This window comes from Sorex araneus, chromosome 2 (assembly GCF_027595985.1).
Source record: "Sorex araneus isolate mSorAra2 chromosome 2, mSorAra2.pri, whole genome shotgun sequence".
NCBI classification, from domain to species: domain Eukaryota; kingdom Metazoa; phylum Chordata; class Mammalia; order Eulipotyphla; family Soricidae; genus Sorex; species Sorex araneus.
Window position 1 is genome coordinate 248857015 of NC_073303.1, and position 13697 is coordinate 248870711.

At 58.3% G+C, this 13697-nt stretch overlaps 1 protein-coding gene across 2 annotated transcripts in view; it reads right to left on the bottom strand.

Annotated features, from left to right (window-relative positions):
• The window catches only part of UNC5A (unc-5 netrin receptor A), a 64164-nt gene that overhangs the window by 4358 nt on the left and 46109 nt on the right, over nucleotides 1–13697 (bottom strand). The window contains exons 2-9 of one of the 2 annotated variants that reach the window (XM_055125824.1): nucleotides 12433–12654; nucleotides 7525–7668; nucleotides 7152–7255; nucleotides 6290–6470; nucleotides 5539–5706; nucleotides 4887–5051; nucleotides 3328–3516; nucleotides 2928–3230 (exon numbers count right to left, since the gene is read on the bottom strand). In XM_055125824.1, coding sequence (XP_054981799.1) covers nucleotides 2928–3230; nucleotides 3328–3516; nucleotides 4887–5051; nucleotides 5539–5706; nucleotides 6290–6470; nucleotides 7152–7255; nucleotides 7525–7668; nucleotides 12433–12654 — 1476 coding nt within the window. The remainder of the gene's footprint in view (nucleotides 1–2927; nucleotides 3231–3327; nucleotides 3517–4886; nucleotides 5052–5538; nucleotides 5707–6289; nucleotides 6471–7151; nucleotides 7256–7524; nucleotides 7669–12432; nucleotides 12655–13697) is intronic. The other variant, XM_055125825.1, reaches the window with a different exon arrangement.

The window sequence follows — 13697 nt, forward strand, 5'->3', positions numbered from 1 at the left end:
TGAAGCATTGCCAGGAGTAACCCCTGAGCATCGATGGGTGTGAGCCAAAAGGCAAAAAAAAAAAAAAAAAGTGACTCCAGGGGCCTGAGTGATAGTGTAGTTTTTCATTTTCAAAAATGAAAAACCTGAAAGCACATACACACAGGGTGGCCCTAAGAGCTGCTAGAAAACTCTAGTCCCCCAGGAGCCCCCTAACCTATGCCTGGTTCTGTTCTTCCCAGGCCTGCTAACATCCTGCCCTCCTCCTCCTCTGGCTTGCATTGACATTTTAGTGGTTTTATGTGAAGGGTCTGGGACCCTAACCTGAGATGCTCAGGGGCTACCCCTGGCTCTGTGCTCAGGAGTGACCCCTGGCAGCAAGTGGGGTTGAATGTGTGTCAGGCAAGTGCCTTAACGTTTGCACTATCCAGACCCACCCTGACCTGCATTTCAAAGTGCTTGGCCTGAAGTTCCCAAGACTCTTCTGGAAGTTTCTACAGCCTGAGCCCCAGATGTTCTAGAACCACTCCCAAAGCACACCGGCACCCACCCTCTCAACCTGAACCAGCCTCGCCCCATTTCAGCCACAATGGGCCCAGCCGGTGCCAGCACTTAGCAGGGGCAGCATTGGAGAACTGGCTTTTTCTTCCGGGGGGCAGGGGGAGCATGCTCAAGTGCTGCTCAGCGGTCGCTCCTGGCGAAACTCAGGGATCCAACCAGATTAGCCCCGTGCAAGGCAAGTGCCCTAGCACGGTCCTATTTCTTCAGCAGCCCCCTGAGGTGGAGGGGGGCTAACAGGAGGGGTCAAAGGCTGGAGAAGGGTTTATTGCATGTCCCTGCCCTGCAAGTGGGCAGTCTGAGGCTCATGATGCAAGAAGAAGGGACAAATGCGCTGACTTTATCCAACCTGGACCCAAAGCATGCATAATTTTGCTGCTTCCGGGAACAGGAGCTTCAGGGAACAGAGTCAGCAGCAGAAAAAAAAAAAAGAAGAGAGTGAGCATTCTGGGAGGTGGAGGTGCACACACACACACACACACACACACACACACACACACACGCTGGGCCAGAGCAATCGTACAGCAGAGATGGTGCTTGCCTTGCACGCTGCAGACGGGGGTTCTATCCCCAGCATCCCATAGGGTACCTGAGCATTGCCAGGTATGGCCCTCAAACAAACAAAATAAACAAATAAGAAATGTGTTCGGGGGCTGGATCGATAGCACAGTGGGTAGGGCATTTGCCTTGCACGCGGCCGACCTGGGTTCGATTCCCAGCATCCCATATGGTCCCCTGAGCACCACCAGGAGTAATTCCTGAGTGCAGAGCCAGGAGTAACCCCTGTGCATTACCGGGTGTGACCCAAAAAGCAAAATAAAATAAAATAAATTTTAAAAATAATGTGTTCACTTATTGCAAAGGCTGATGACTCAAAAGAAACGAGTGGAAACCTCATGAAGTGTTCATCCCAGTAGGGCAGAGAAAGGGAGAGTAGTCAGGGGAGCTCTGGGAGGCCAGATCACCTCATCTCACAAAGCCTCCAGGTCAAGCCCCCCAGGAGCTGATGAAGCAATGGGGGGTGGCCAGGAGGCAAAGGGTGTGTGTGTGTGTGTGTGTGTGTGTCTGTTTGGAGGGTGGCTGCCACGGGCAGGAAAGACAAGATCACTGCAGGCAGCGGACGGAGGTTGGGCTGTCACTCCCTCAGCAAGGAGGGGAGTAAGATCTGCAGGAGGGAAGCCAGGGGGGAGATGGTGGGCAAGGGTGCCCCAGAGGGAGTTCGGAGGGCTCCTGGCGCCTGGAGCGGTAGCTAAAGGCACCTGCTCTGCAAGCATCGAGACCAAGAGTTCGATCCCCAGTGCTGTTCGCCTGCACCCAGCTGCGGTTCCCCTTGCTGGCCACACTGCTGTCTGGGGGCCTCTCGCACCCCCCACAGGGTGCAGCCTCTGATGCGCAGCCAAGTGTGTGGGAGGGAGCACTGCAATTAGAGAGGTGCATGAGCACGGAGCCAGGAGCATGATGCGGAGTGAGAAACTGAGCACATGTGAAGCACCACAATGACTCCAGGGAGCGCCACAGCGCCCACTAGAGAGCATGGGTGAGCTCCGCAGCGCCCCCTAGTGAGCATGTGTGAACGCCCCCTAGCGAACACGATGAGAGCCACAGCGCCCCCTATTGAGCATGTGTGAGCTCCACAGCCTGTGCAAATCCCAAGCATCCAAACAACTGCAAGGAAAGGGCCACGGAGAGGATCAAAGAACAAAAGTGTGTGTATGGAGGGGGGGATGGCTGGAGTGATAGCACAGCGGGTAGGGCGTTTGCCTTGCACGCGGCGGACTCGGGTTCGAATTCCAGGATCCCATATAGTCCCCCGAGCACCGCCAGGAGTGATTCCTGAGTGCAGAGCCAGGAGTAACCCCTGTGCATTGCCGGGTGTGACCCAAAAAGAAAAAAAAAGAACAAAAGGGGTTTAATGGGGGTCTGTGTTGTTTCTGTGGGTTTTCTGAGAGTTGGAAGAGCCCCTTTTCCCAAACCTTTCATCCTAAGCAGCATCTGAACCCAGGGCCCAGCCCACATAGGCTGGCTCACCATCCTCTCCATCTCGACCCCCTTTCTTTACCTGCGGGACTGAGCAACACAAGAGAAACTGTGTGTGTGTGTGTGTTCGCGCGCGCACGCGTGTTGCGGTGAGCTTCTCTCTGCTTCCATGAAGCACTAGGCTGTAGGGCTTGCTATTCAAGTTCCGTGGTATAGCACATTGGGTACGGCCTTGCAAGAGGCCGACCCACGTTCTTTCCCCGGGATCCCATAGGGTCCTCTGAACACCACCAGAAGTGATCCCTGAGCGCAGAGTCAGGAGTAACCCCTGTGCATCACTGGCTGTGGCTCAAAAAAAAAAAAATTTTCCTTGTACGTAGAAAGGGGGACACACTCTCCGGGGTCCTTCCCACCTGTGTTTGGGATCATCAGCCGGCCCCCGAGGAAGTTGAAGGTGCCATAGGCCATGTTGCTGGTGCCACGAGGCAGGGAGCGGAAGAAGTTCTGAGCTGACAGGCGAGACACCAAGTCCTCCGCCTCCGAGGCTGGGGAGCTGAGGTGCAGAGTGTGGCGGCCTGTCCCCAGCGGGCTGAGCAGGTGCCCATTGGTGAGCTGGAATTTGGTACCGGGCCCATCTTGCCGGGAACACAGACTTCCCTGGTAGGTAGTAGTGGTGGTGCTGAGGTCTGGCTGGATGGTGAGCAGATGAGGATTGTCTGCAAAGACAGAGACACACTTAAACCAGGTCAGCCCTTGGCAGGAAGTGGAGCGGGCGGGGGCGGGACTAAGGTCGGAACTTCCGGGACATCCCACCTGCTTTGCTGGGTTTGATACTGACAGGCTGGAAGCCGGAAGTGAGGATGGACGAGTCGGCCACGTCCGAGTCCAGGCCCTCCTTCTTCCGGCAGTAAACAAGGACGAGAACCAGGAGTAACAGCAACAGGCACACGGCCACGGCGATCAGGCCCACGTAGAGCGCCACGTCCTCGGGGCCAGAGGCAGCTGCGGGAGAGGGGTGGTGGGGGCAGCAGGCTGAGGACCAGGGTGGCAGCTGCTTGCATCCTTTACCTACCGGGTGCCCCCTTGCTGGGTCACTCTTAGCAGTTGAGTAGGGTGCTGACCTTGCACGCAGCTCACCAGGGTTTGATCCCTGAGCACCACTGGGTTTGCTCCCAATCACTGTATTACTGTCATCCCGTTGCTCATTGATTTTGCTCGGGCGGGAGCCAATAATGTCTCTATTCATCCCTGTCGCGTGCTAGTGTGGCCCGATGGCTTATTGGGGGCTCTTTCCGGGTCAGGGGAATGAGGACTGTTACTGTTTTTGGCGTATCGAGCACACCGTGGGTAGTTTGCCAGGCTCTGCCATGTGGGTGGGATACTCTTGGTAGCTTGCCGGGCTCTCGGAGAGGGACGGAGGCTTTTGGGGTGGCCTCTAATCGACTTTACAGGTGTTCCCAGTCTACTGAATGCTCAGGTGCTCAGGTGATCCCTGAGGACCACTGGATTTGCCCCGTAAATCCCAAAAAAGCACACCAAATTTGCTGACAGATTATAGGGATGGGGAAAAAGCCCCCTTTTTGGGGTGGTCTCACGCAGGGCTTGAAGATTCTGCCCTCCTAGGATCCTCAAAGATATGTGTTTGGGGGGAGGGGGAGGGGAGTGCGTATGTCTGCCCCTCTGATTTCTGTCCCGTCTCTAAACTAGGAGCAGGACCCTCAGTGTGTGCTTGTTCCAGATCTGGGGAGAAAGTGATAAACTCCCTAGAGATAGCATGATCCAGTTTTTTTGTTGTTTTTGTTTTGGGATCACACCTGGCAGTGCTCAGGGTTTACTCTTGGCTGTTTTCAGGGATCACATCTGGTGGGCCTCTGGGGACCTTACAGGGTGCTGGGGATCGAACCCAGGTTGGCCACGTGCCAGGCAAGCACCTTACCCACTGGACTACCGCGCTGGCCCCTAGCGTTATATTGGTTTAGAGCTGGGCTTTGCAGAAGGAAAGAAGTGTCCATCAGAAAGGAATTGACACAGATAATTAGGTTTTTAATTGAAAGCATGGGGGAGGGCGTGCTCTGGAGGAAAAAAAAAATCTAACAGAGATCTTTAATTGTTAGTTATGGCTTTGTAATTAACAGGCCTCCCCAATCTGGAACCCTCCCAGGATTCGCTGGTGCATTGGGGGGACGGGGAGGGGGGAGGGGGCCGAGGAGTGGGGACTCTGGAGGTGCCTGGGCTTTTGTAATGTTTCTGGGGAGGCCTGGTAGGTATTGGGGTGTCCCTGGGTATGGGAAGCTTCGGAGAGACAGTCCGATCACCCCGCAGCTAATCCTGTAAGGACGCCCACCGGGGGAGGGGGGCTTCTGGGGACTAACTGTGCACGCAGAGGTCGCTGGTACAATTGCGGGTATCCAGGTCTGCACCCCGACATTCCTCGCCGCCATTGCGGGGCGCTGGATCCGAGCATTCCCGGCTCCGCCAGTGCGTGCAATCCAGCCCGCAGGCCGACCACTTGCTCCACGTGCTCCAGCTCCCGTCCACTAGATGCGAGACAGACGGGATAGAGGCAGGGGTGGCATGGTCGGCCGGGGGGGTGCAGTCCAGGTCGCCCCCCCTCCCCGCTGAAGTCGCCCCGCTGGCCCAGAATGTGGCGCGGGGGGGGACCCGGGCTGCCTGTAAGGTGATGCATGCTGATGGCAGGAGGCGGGATGAGCCCTGGCCTCCGGGCTTAGACCCACCCCAGGGGCGCCCCAGCCCGCCGCGGTGCGAGCGCATGGATGCCCCCCGGGGTTCCCCCGGATCCCTGCGCCCCTGCTCAGCCCTACCCCTGCCTGATTACTGCACCTCAACCCCGGCGACCCAGCCCCACCTCTTGTCCCATAGAACCCCGGTCCCGGCTTCAGACGGAGCCTGGCCCAGCGGGCAGGCGGACAGGCGGGTGGGATGGAGCCATGGGGGGCAGATGGAGCCGGGCACGGAGATGGCACGGTGAGGAGCGAGGAGGCGGGCGGTGGCGGCCACTGGTACCTGGGCACAGCGTGGCGCAGGCTGTTTTCTGGACATTCTGCCCCTCACAGAAGGCGCCCCCGTTGAGAGGCGCCGGGTTGGTGCAGCTCCGGCTCCGTTTCTGCCAGCCGCGCCCACAGCTGGCACTGCAGACGGACCACTCGGTCCACGTAGACCACCCACCGTTCACTGGCCGGACAGAGAAGGGCCAGGGTCAGGCAGCGGGGGTTCGCTGCCATGCTGGCCCCGAGGGGCCCAGGCGGGAGGGCATGAGGGGGGACTGGGCCCTGAACGCAGGCCGGAGCAGGGGCCAGGCTGGGAGAGGGGTCCCAGAAAGTGGGGGCCCACACTTGTGCCACGCCCCCCTGCGACACTCCACAGATGCTTCTGCCAGGGGTGCTGAGCACGCCGGGGGCTCCCAGACCTAGTGGCAGCTCCTAGGTGCCTCCAGCTCTGGTCCAGATGTTCTCAGGGATACTCCTGTACCCTTCCCTTTGATGCGCCGGGAGGGGCTCTCTGGAGCCGGCACGGCCCTCACACTCCCCAGAGTCCCATCCTGGGCCTTCATCTCTCCCTGCTCCCCAGAAAGCCAAGTCAGCCCCACATATCCGCAGTGCCACAGACCCTGCCCCTAGCCACCGTTCCCACCTGCCCTGAATCAGCCTCTGCGATCCTTCTCCACGCCCCCCCCCGACCAAAGCTACACGGCGATGTCACCTCCATAAGGCTCCCCATCGCCCCCGCTCGCGCCCCGCCAGTGCTCGGAGCCCACCATAGACGATGACAGCGGCCGACGAGCTGCGGCGACGGGCCACGATGTTCTTGGCTACACAGGTGTAGTTGGCTGTGTCCGCCAGGCGGGCCTGGCGCACCACCAGGCTGTGCTCGCGCGTGATGTACACGTTGGGGTCCAGGGAAGGATCCACCAAGTCTTCATTCCGGAGCCACTCCACCTGGGGAACAGAGCCACGCCCCTGCACCGCCAGCCCCGCCCCTCTCTGCTGACCACGCCCCGTCCAGGGCACTCTGCCACGCCCCTCGCAGCTGGCCACTCCATTTAGACCACGACCTGTCATGCCCCTGCACCGCCAGCACCGCCCCCTCTCTGCTGACCACGCCCCGTCCAGAGCACTCTGCCACGCCCCTCGCTGCTGGGCACTCCCATTTAGACCACGACCTGTCATGCCCCTGCACCAGGCCACGCCCCTCATTGCTGGGCACGCCCCCTCACTGCCGGTCTCAGCTCTTGCTCTGGCCTGGGAGCCAGAGGGTGGGTAGGGTTTAGAGGGTGGGCATCAGCCTGGGCCAGGACTTGAGACGTGGGAGTCCTTCCCTGGAGCTTACCCAGGGTTTCCCACTTGTGGGTTCCCTGTCTTCCTCCTGCCATGCCTTTGGACCCTTTGCTAAGGTTCCAAGTGCCAGCCAGTCCCAGGGCCCTCTGAATCCAAAGCCCATATCTGTGTGCCGCGCATACCCTGGGGTGTGTGAGGGGGCAGCCTGCAGCGGGGGAGCTGGTGTGGGAAAGATACAGACTCTGCCCCCCACAACTGGGCTAGGGGTGCGGGAACATCTCAAGGAGAAACTCAGTCCCTCTGCTGGCGGACACCCACCGCTGCGAGCAAAGCCCCCCTCACCTCGGCGGGGGGGATGCCCTCGGGCGGGCGGCAGGCCAGCACAATGCCCTGCTCCAGGGACACCTCTCTGGCCAGCGGCTCCTGTTCAAAGTTCTTGCGCAAATCTGGGGGAGAAGAACAAGGCGTTTTCCCAGTCTGCGAACGTCAGGCCAGCGCCACGTCTGACTCCCAAAAGCGCCGGGGGTCGGGAGTGGGGTAGGTTAGAAGGTGGGGGAGTCCTACGCTTCTGGAGGGACAGAGATGGAGAGGTGTGAGCAGCAGCCGCTAGGACTTCCTGCAGCCATCCGGCTGGAACTGAAGGCTTTCTGAGGGGACCTTCTTCCTCATCACCATCCCCGCCCCCCCGTGGTGACCCCCGTGGCCCTGGACTCACAGGCAATGCGGATGTAGGCCTTCTGACTCTTGGTGGTGCCCGAGGAGCTCCACGCTACGCACTGGCACCAGTACTCCTCCAGCCCGAATACCTTCTCCACCTGCTGCCTGGACACGTTGATACGCACCTCCATGGCCGGCAGCCCTGGTGGGTGGGGCGGGGAGCAGGGGCGTGGTCAGCGCCCCAGCACTGGAGGCACATGCTGCAGGGCCCACCCTCGCCCCGCCCACGTACTACTCGCCCCGCCCACCTACTACTCGCTCCGCCCACCAACTCCACTGGGCACTAAGTAGACGTTCTAGTGGACCCTTAGCCTGGCGCTAACAGACAAGTACTGATGTCATAATAGCTATTAACAATAGAATTACCGGGGCAATCATCGCCCCGAGGGCTCAACCCACTTCCTCACATACCTCCAGGTGAGAAAACAAGAGACAGGTGTTGGGGGCCCTCTGAACTAAAAGCGCACACACTCAGGGTGCTGAGCTACGTGTGCCCAGGCTCTGGGGAGCAACGGGGCTGCTGGTGTGGGGTTCGTCTATAGAAAGGGCGCTGGCCAGGAAAGGGGTCATAGGATCCACTCTGCACCCACTAATTGGATTATGTGGGGGGACTGCTTGTTTGTTTTTGTTTTTTTGGGCCTCACCCAGAAATGCTCAGGGGTAACTCTTGGCAGGGAGCTCAGGACTAACTCCCGGCGATGTTCGGGGACTCTGTGGGATGCTGCGTGCCAGGCAAAGCCCTACTCGCCGTACTGTACAAGCCCTGAAACTGTTTGTCAAGGATGAAGATGGGAGACTGGAGCGATAATGTAGCGGGTAGGGCGTTTGCCTGGAGTGCAGCCGACCCTGGTTCGATCCCCGGCATCCCTGATGGTCCCCTGAGCCTATCAGGAGTGATCCCTGAGCACAGAGCCAGGAGTAAGCCCTGAGTACTGGCAGATGTGGCCCCCAAACCAAATTTTTTTTTTAAAAAAAAGGAAAAAAAGGAAGAGAAAGATATAAATTCAGCTATTTGCCTACACCTACGGCCAAACTCAGAAAATTGAAGGGGGAGGGAATCTTGTGGGGGGAGGACTCGGTCCTTTTGAAAACCCAGAAGGACCGTCAGGCCCCCCTCCAGCTCCTGGTCCCTCTCCAATTCCCGCCCCCCCTCCCCATCCCCGGTCCCCTCGCATCCCAAACCAGTGTCCCCAGGAGTGAAAAAGACTGTTTGTTTCCAATTTCTCCTCCTGACCCCAATCTCTTTTGGGTCACTGGCTTATCAGGGAGCGGCAGAGAGGCCGGGGCTGCTGTGCTGTTCCCATTGTTAACACAGAAATTCAATTAGGGCCGCATTGCGGGGAGCCAGGGTCCCCGCGAGCAGCCAGCCCGGGAGACTGTTTTCTCTCCTCATTTCTCTAACACATCTTCCCTGACCTCCAACCTGACCCCTTCTTCACCCCTCCCCACTTTTTTTTTCATCGATCACCCCTGCTCTAGGGAGGGGGAGTTTCAAAGGAAGTGGGGGCGTCACCACTGCTAACCCGGATCCTTCTATATGCTTGCCTCTCCTTTCTCTTCGACACCTCAAAGCACCCCAGTGCACGCCTCCTCAGGCAGGGGTGGGGGAGGGAGAGTGCATGGGGTGAAGGCTGACAACTAGGGATGCCCCAAGGTTCGTGCACAGAAGACCTTGGGGATACAATCTTGGAGTCTCTGACGAGGGGTTTTTGATCACAAACTCAGGGAAGGTGCAGGGGTGGGGTGGAGGAGGGGAAGCCGGGGTTCTCTCCAAGGAGCATTTAGAACAGCTAGAACGGGACCTCCTTTCTCTCCTGGGAGCCCGATGTCCTGCTCCAGTCTCCCCCTCTCCGGCCGCCAAGGGGTTGGGAGCAACTCAACTCGCGCAATAACTCTTAGGAAGCCGCAAAGCGCTCAATTTCAGCTCCGCTTTCTCTGCTCTCCCCGCCCCCCGGCTTCCCTCCCAGCCCCGCCCCTTCCTGCCGCGGCCGCGCTAAATTCCAGCTGGAGCGTCCGCCTGGTCCCATCGCTGCCCGCCCTTAAATCCCACCAACACTGGGAGAGGAGGAAGAGCCCAGCCTCTGCCCTGCCTGGGGTCGGGATGGGGGCGGAGGGCTTGTTCCGCATGCGGGGTTTATGCACCCTACAGCTAACTAACCACCGCTCCCTTTTGTGGGGCAGATGCCAGCCTAGCGGAGGGCAGGGGAGGCGGGGGTGCGGAAGGGGTCCCTACTGACCAAAAGTCATGTGAGGTGTGGGCAGGCATGTGAGGAGTACATTTTTTTAAATTTATTTTTGATTTTTTTTGGGGGGGGTTGGGTCACACGTGGTGATGCTCAGGGACTACTCCCACCTTGATGCTTGAAGCCCATGTGGACCAAAGCCCGGGTGCCTGCATGCAAAGCAAATGCCCTTGGAGCCATCTGCCCAGCCACAACCACAAAATAAATGTTTTCTGCTGCTGGGGTTCGAACTCATGTGCTTTCTCTCACTGACCCCCAGTTCAGCCCCGGGATTTGCAAATTTCTATTCTTTATAAAACATCCAGAGAGCGGATTCTCCTTACTCCCGGCTCTGTACTCAGGGATCACTCCTGGCGGGGATTGGGGGACTCTTTGGGGTGCCAGGGATCAAACCTAGGGTTGGCCGCGTGCAAGACAAACGCTTTACCTGCTATACTATCTCTCCAGCTCTGAATTTCCATTTTTATGGCATCAGAAGATTTGGTCTCTAACCCTGGTCTGCTGGATCGGGAAGGAGGACCAATGAGTGACATACAGGGGTGCTCAATCCCTGGGGTATTCGCCTAGACCCCCCCTCTTGTGCTCCCCAAACCGCCGCCCTCCCCCAGAGATGGGTGGGTTGAAGAGTCAGGCTGACCTTAGATTCCCCGATACAAAACGTTTCTGGGGCAAAGTCTGGTGCGCAGCCGGCGGACGCCGCGCGCGGCACATTTGCATATTTGCGAGTAGGAACGGGCTCCGCCCCCAGCGCGCAGCTGGTCCGGGTTAGAGACCCACGCTGTCAATGACAAAGTCACAAGCACTGGTCCTTGGGAGGCTCGAGGCTCGAAGCTCCAAGGCTAGAAGCTCCCGAGGCCGATTCCATTCCGAGAAACTCCATTCTCTGCCAGGCTTGAACCGAGCCAAGCTGGAAGACTGTGTGGGCGTGAAGGGGGAGGGGCGGGCGGGTATGGGGGTTGTGGCTCGCCTCGCCTGTGACTGCCACCAGCCTTCCTCCCTCCCCTAGGGGAGTCGCCACAGCAAGGGCTGGGGGGTGAGGGTTGCTCTTCAGGCTGCAAGGAGGGGGCTGAGCTCTGTGCGTGGGGTGCAGGGAGTGGAAGGGCGTGCAGAGGGTCTCCAGCAGAATCCCACGGCTCCCACTTTCTTCCAAAACATAAAAGAGGAGCTCTCCTTCATTCTCATTTAAAAAAACGTACTTTGGGGCTGGAGTGATAGCACAGTGGGTAGGGCGTTTGCCTTGCACACGGCCGACCCGGGTTCAATTCCCAGCATCCCATATGGTCCCCCAGCACCGCCAGGAGTAATTCCTGAGTGCATGAGCCAGGAATGACCCCTGTGCATCGCTGGGTGTGACCCGAAAAGAAAAAAAAAACGTACTTTAATTTTATTTATCTTTTGGGGCTGGAGTAATAATGCAGCGGATAGGGTGCATGCCTTGCACGTAGCTGACCTGTGTTCCATCCCTAGCACCCCTCAGGGTTCCCAGAATCCCACCAGGAGTGATCCCTGGGCACAGAGCCAGGAGAAAGCCCTGAGCACTGCTGAGTGGCCCTCAGGCTCCCCGCCCCCAATTTTGTCTTTATTTGACACTGCTAGGGCAGAACAGTGTCAGGGGAGACCAAGATACCAAGATCTGACCTGCTGGTACCAGGGGCTGGACCTGGGAGCTTGGGATTCAAACTCAGGGTCTCATTCTACCCCTTTATATCCCTGACTCTTCTCACTATTATTATTATTATTTTTTTTTGAGGGAGGCACATCAGTGTGGCGCTGGAGATCGAACTCAGTTAGCTGCGTGCACGGCCAGATAATCTGGATATATCTCTCCATTTCCTCTTGGTCCCCAGCAACCACCAACTGCCTAAGATCAGGACTCGGGGAACCAGTGTCTGGGCTGACGCCCAGATCCCCTCCTCCAGGTCCCCCTGCTTTCTATTCAGCATCCCTGTCATCCACCCCTTCTGCCTGCCACTTGCCCGGAGAGTCAGCCAGAGTCCTGGCCATGGCACTGGGCAGTGTGAAATCCCCCAGGACTGTGAGGTCACCTCACCTTTTCTCTGGGGACCTGTGCCTTGTGTGTCACCTTGTGTCACCTCCTGGCTTGGGAAATATTCCTTTCTCCGGGCCCCAACTAATGCTCACCCTGCTCTGTGTCTTTCCCTTTCCCTCTCTCCCCTCCTCTCCTTTTAGGTAGTGTGGTTTGCCATACTGTTACTGAAAGGATTTTGCCTCCTTTCAGCACTTAGTTCTTCTCCAGAGTGATCATTGTCACAGTGCTCCCTTCTCTGTCCAAATTTCCCTCCCCCACAACTCGTGGCAAACTTCCTACCAGTCCTCCTGGCCTTTGGTTTTGGGTACTATTCTCACACTATGTATTTTTATATCCTGCAAATGAGTGCAATCATTCTATGCCCGTCCGTTTCCCTCTGACTCATTTCACTCAGCACCATACTCTAGATGTTCATCCATGTATAAGCAAATTTCCTAACTTCATTTCTCCTAACGCATCCAGCCTCCTTGAGCCACGCCCCTCCTACTCCATGTAGCCACGCCCTCCCCACCAGCCTCCTTGAGCCACTCCCTCCCAGCCTCATTAGCCACGCCCTTCCACAGCGGAGCCCCGCCCCTCGAGCCCCGCCCACCCTCGGGGCCACGCCCCTCACCACTGCTGGCGTCTGTGCTGCGCTCGATGACATGGTCCACCTGGCGTACCCACTCCCCATTGCACTTGAAGAAGATCTGCGTGGCGGGTGTGGCCTTGCACACCAGCAGCACAGGCTTGTTCTTGACGATGTAGACGTCCTCGGGCTCCACCAGGAAGTGGGGCAGCAGATCCGGGTTGGCGCCGGGCACCGGGTTGGCCACCGTGGCACTCTGCTGGGCGCCTGCAGCAGAAAGGGGAAAACAGGAGGGACGCGGTGAACCCCTGGAACCTAGCCGATGGCCAGGCGGGCAGCCAGGGGGCCGGACTCCCCTCTGTGAAAATGGGCGTGGGGACGCTTCCTGCCTGTCCAGGGAGAGAATCAGGCTTAGCAGAACTCAGGGACCAGCAGTAGCGACTCAGGGGTGCTCCTTGGGGCAAGATCTAGGGATCTGGAGAGTAGCCCACTGTCTCGGCAGGTCCTGGAGAAAACCCGAGGGACAGAAAGAATCCTGCAGCCCTCTGAGCCACTTTTGGGGACTGGAACTTACTCCTAGCTCTGCGCTCAGGCATAGCTCCTGGCCGTGCTTGGCGGACCTTATGGGGTGCAGCGGATGGAACCAGGGTCAGCAATGTGCAAAGAAAGCGCCCCGTCGTCATTTCCAACTCAGGAAATGACCAAAAAAAAAAAGTAAGAGGGGCGGGGCTGGAGAGCCTGAACTTCCCACCGGCCCAGCAGGACAAGGGGGGAACCAGCCAGGATGTGGACCTGAGCCACGTGCCACCGTTCAAGGAGACCTGAATGTGGGCTTCCTTCTAATTTTAACTGAAAACCACAACCATGTCCCAAGGCATCGGCTGCTAATTACACAGGTAATTGGCTTTGAGGCCTTGGCAGAGGTAAACCCCCTTAGCAGTCTGACCCTGATCGATCACCGGAACCCCAAGAGAGAATGGTGGGGATGCGGTGGAGTGAGAGGGAAGGCACCCTCTACCTCTGCTCACCAAACGGATCCCTCCAGCCTCCCCCCACCACCACTTCCTAACACATGGCAGGGGCGGCTGGACACTAAGAAGGAGCAGGGTTGACCCCAGAGGCCCTCTGAGGGGTGACCTTGGGAGGCTGCTGTTTGTCATCTGGGCGGAAAAGATCACTCCCATCACCCCTGAGATCGGGAGGTGCCTCTCTTCACTCTCTCCCGTAGGCATCTTCAAAGCTAAGGGGGCCTCTCGGTTCTACCCCACCCCCACCCCCCGCCCCAGCATCTGCATTGCTCCATCTCTCCG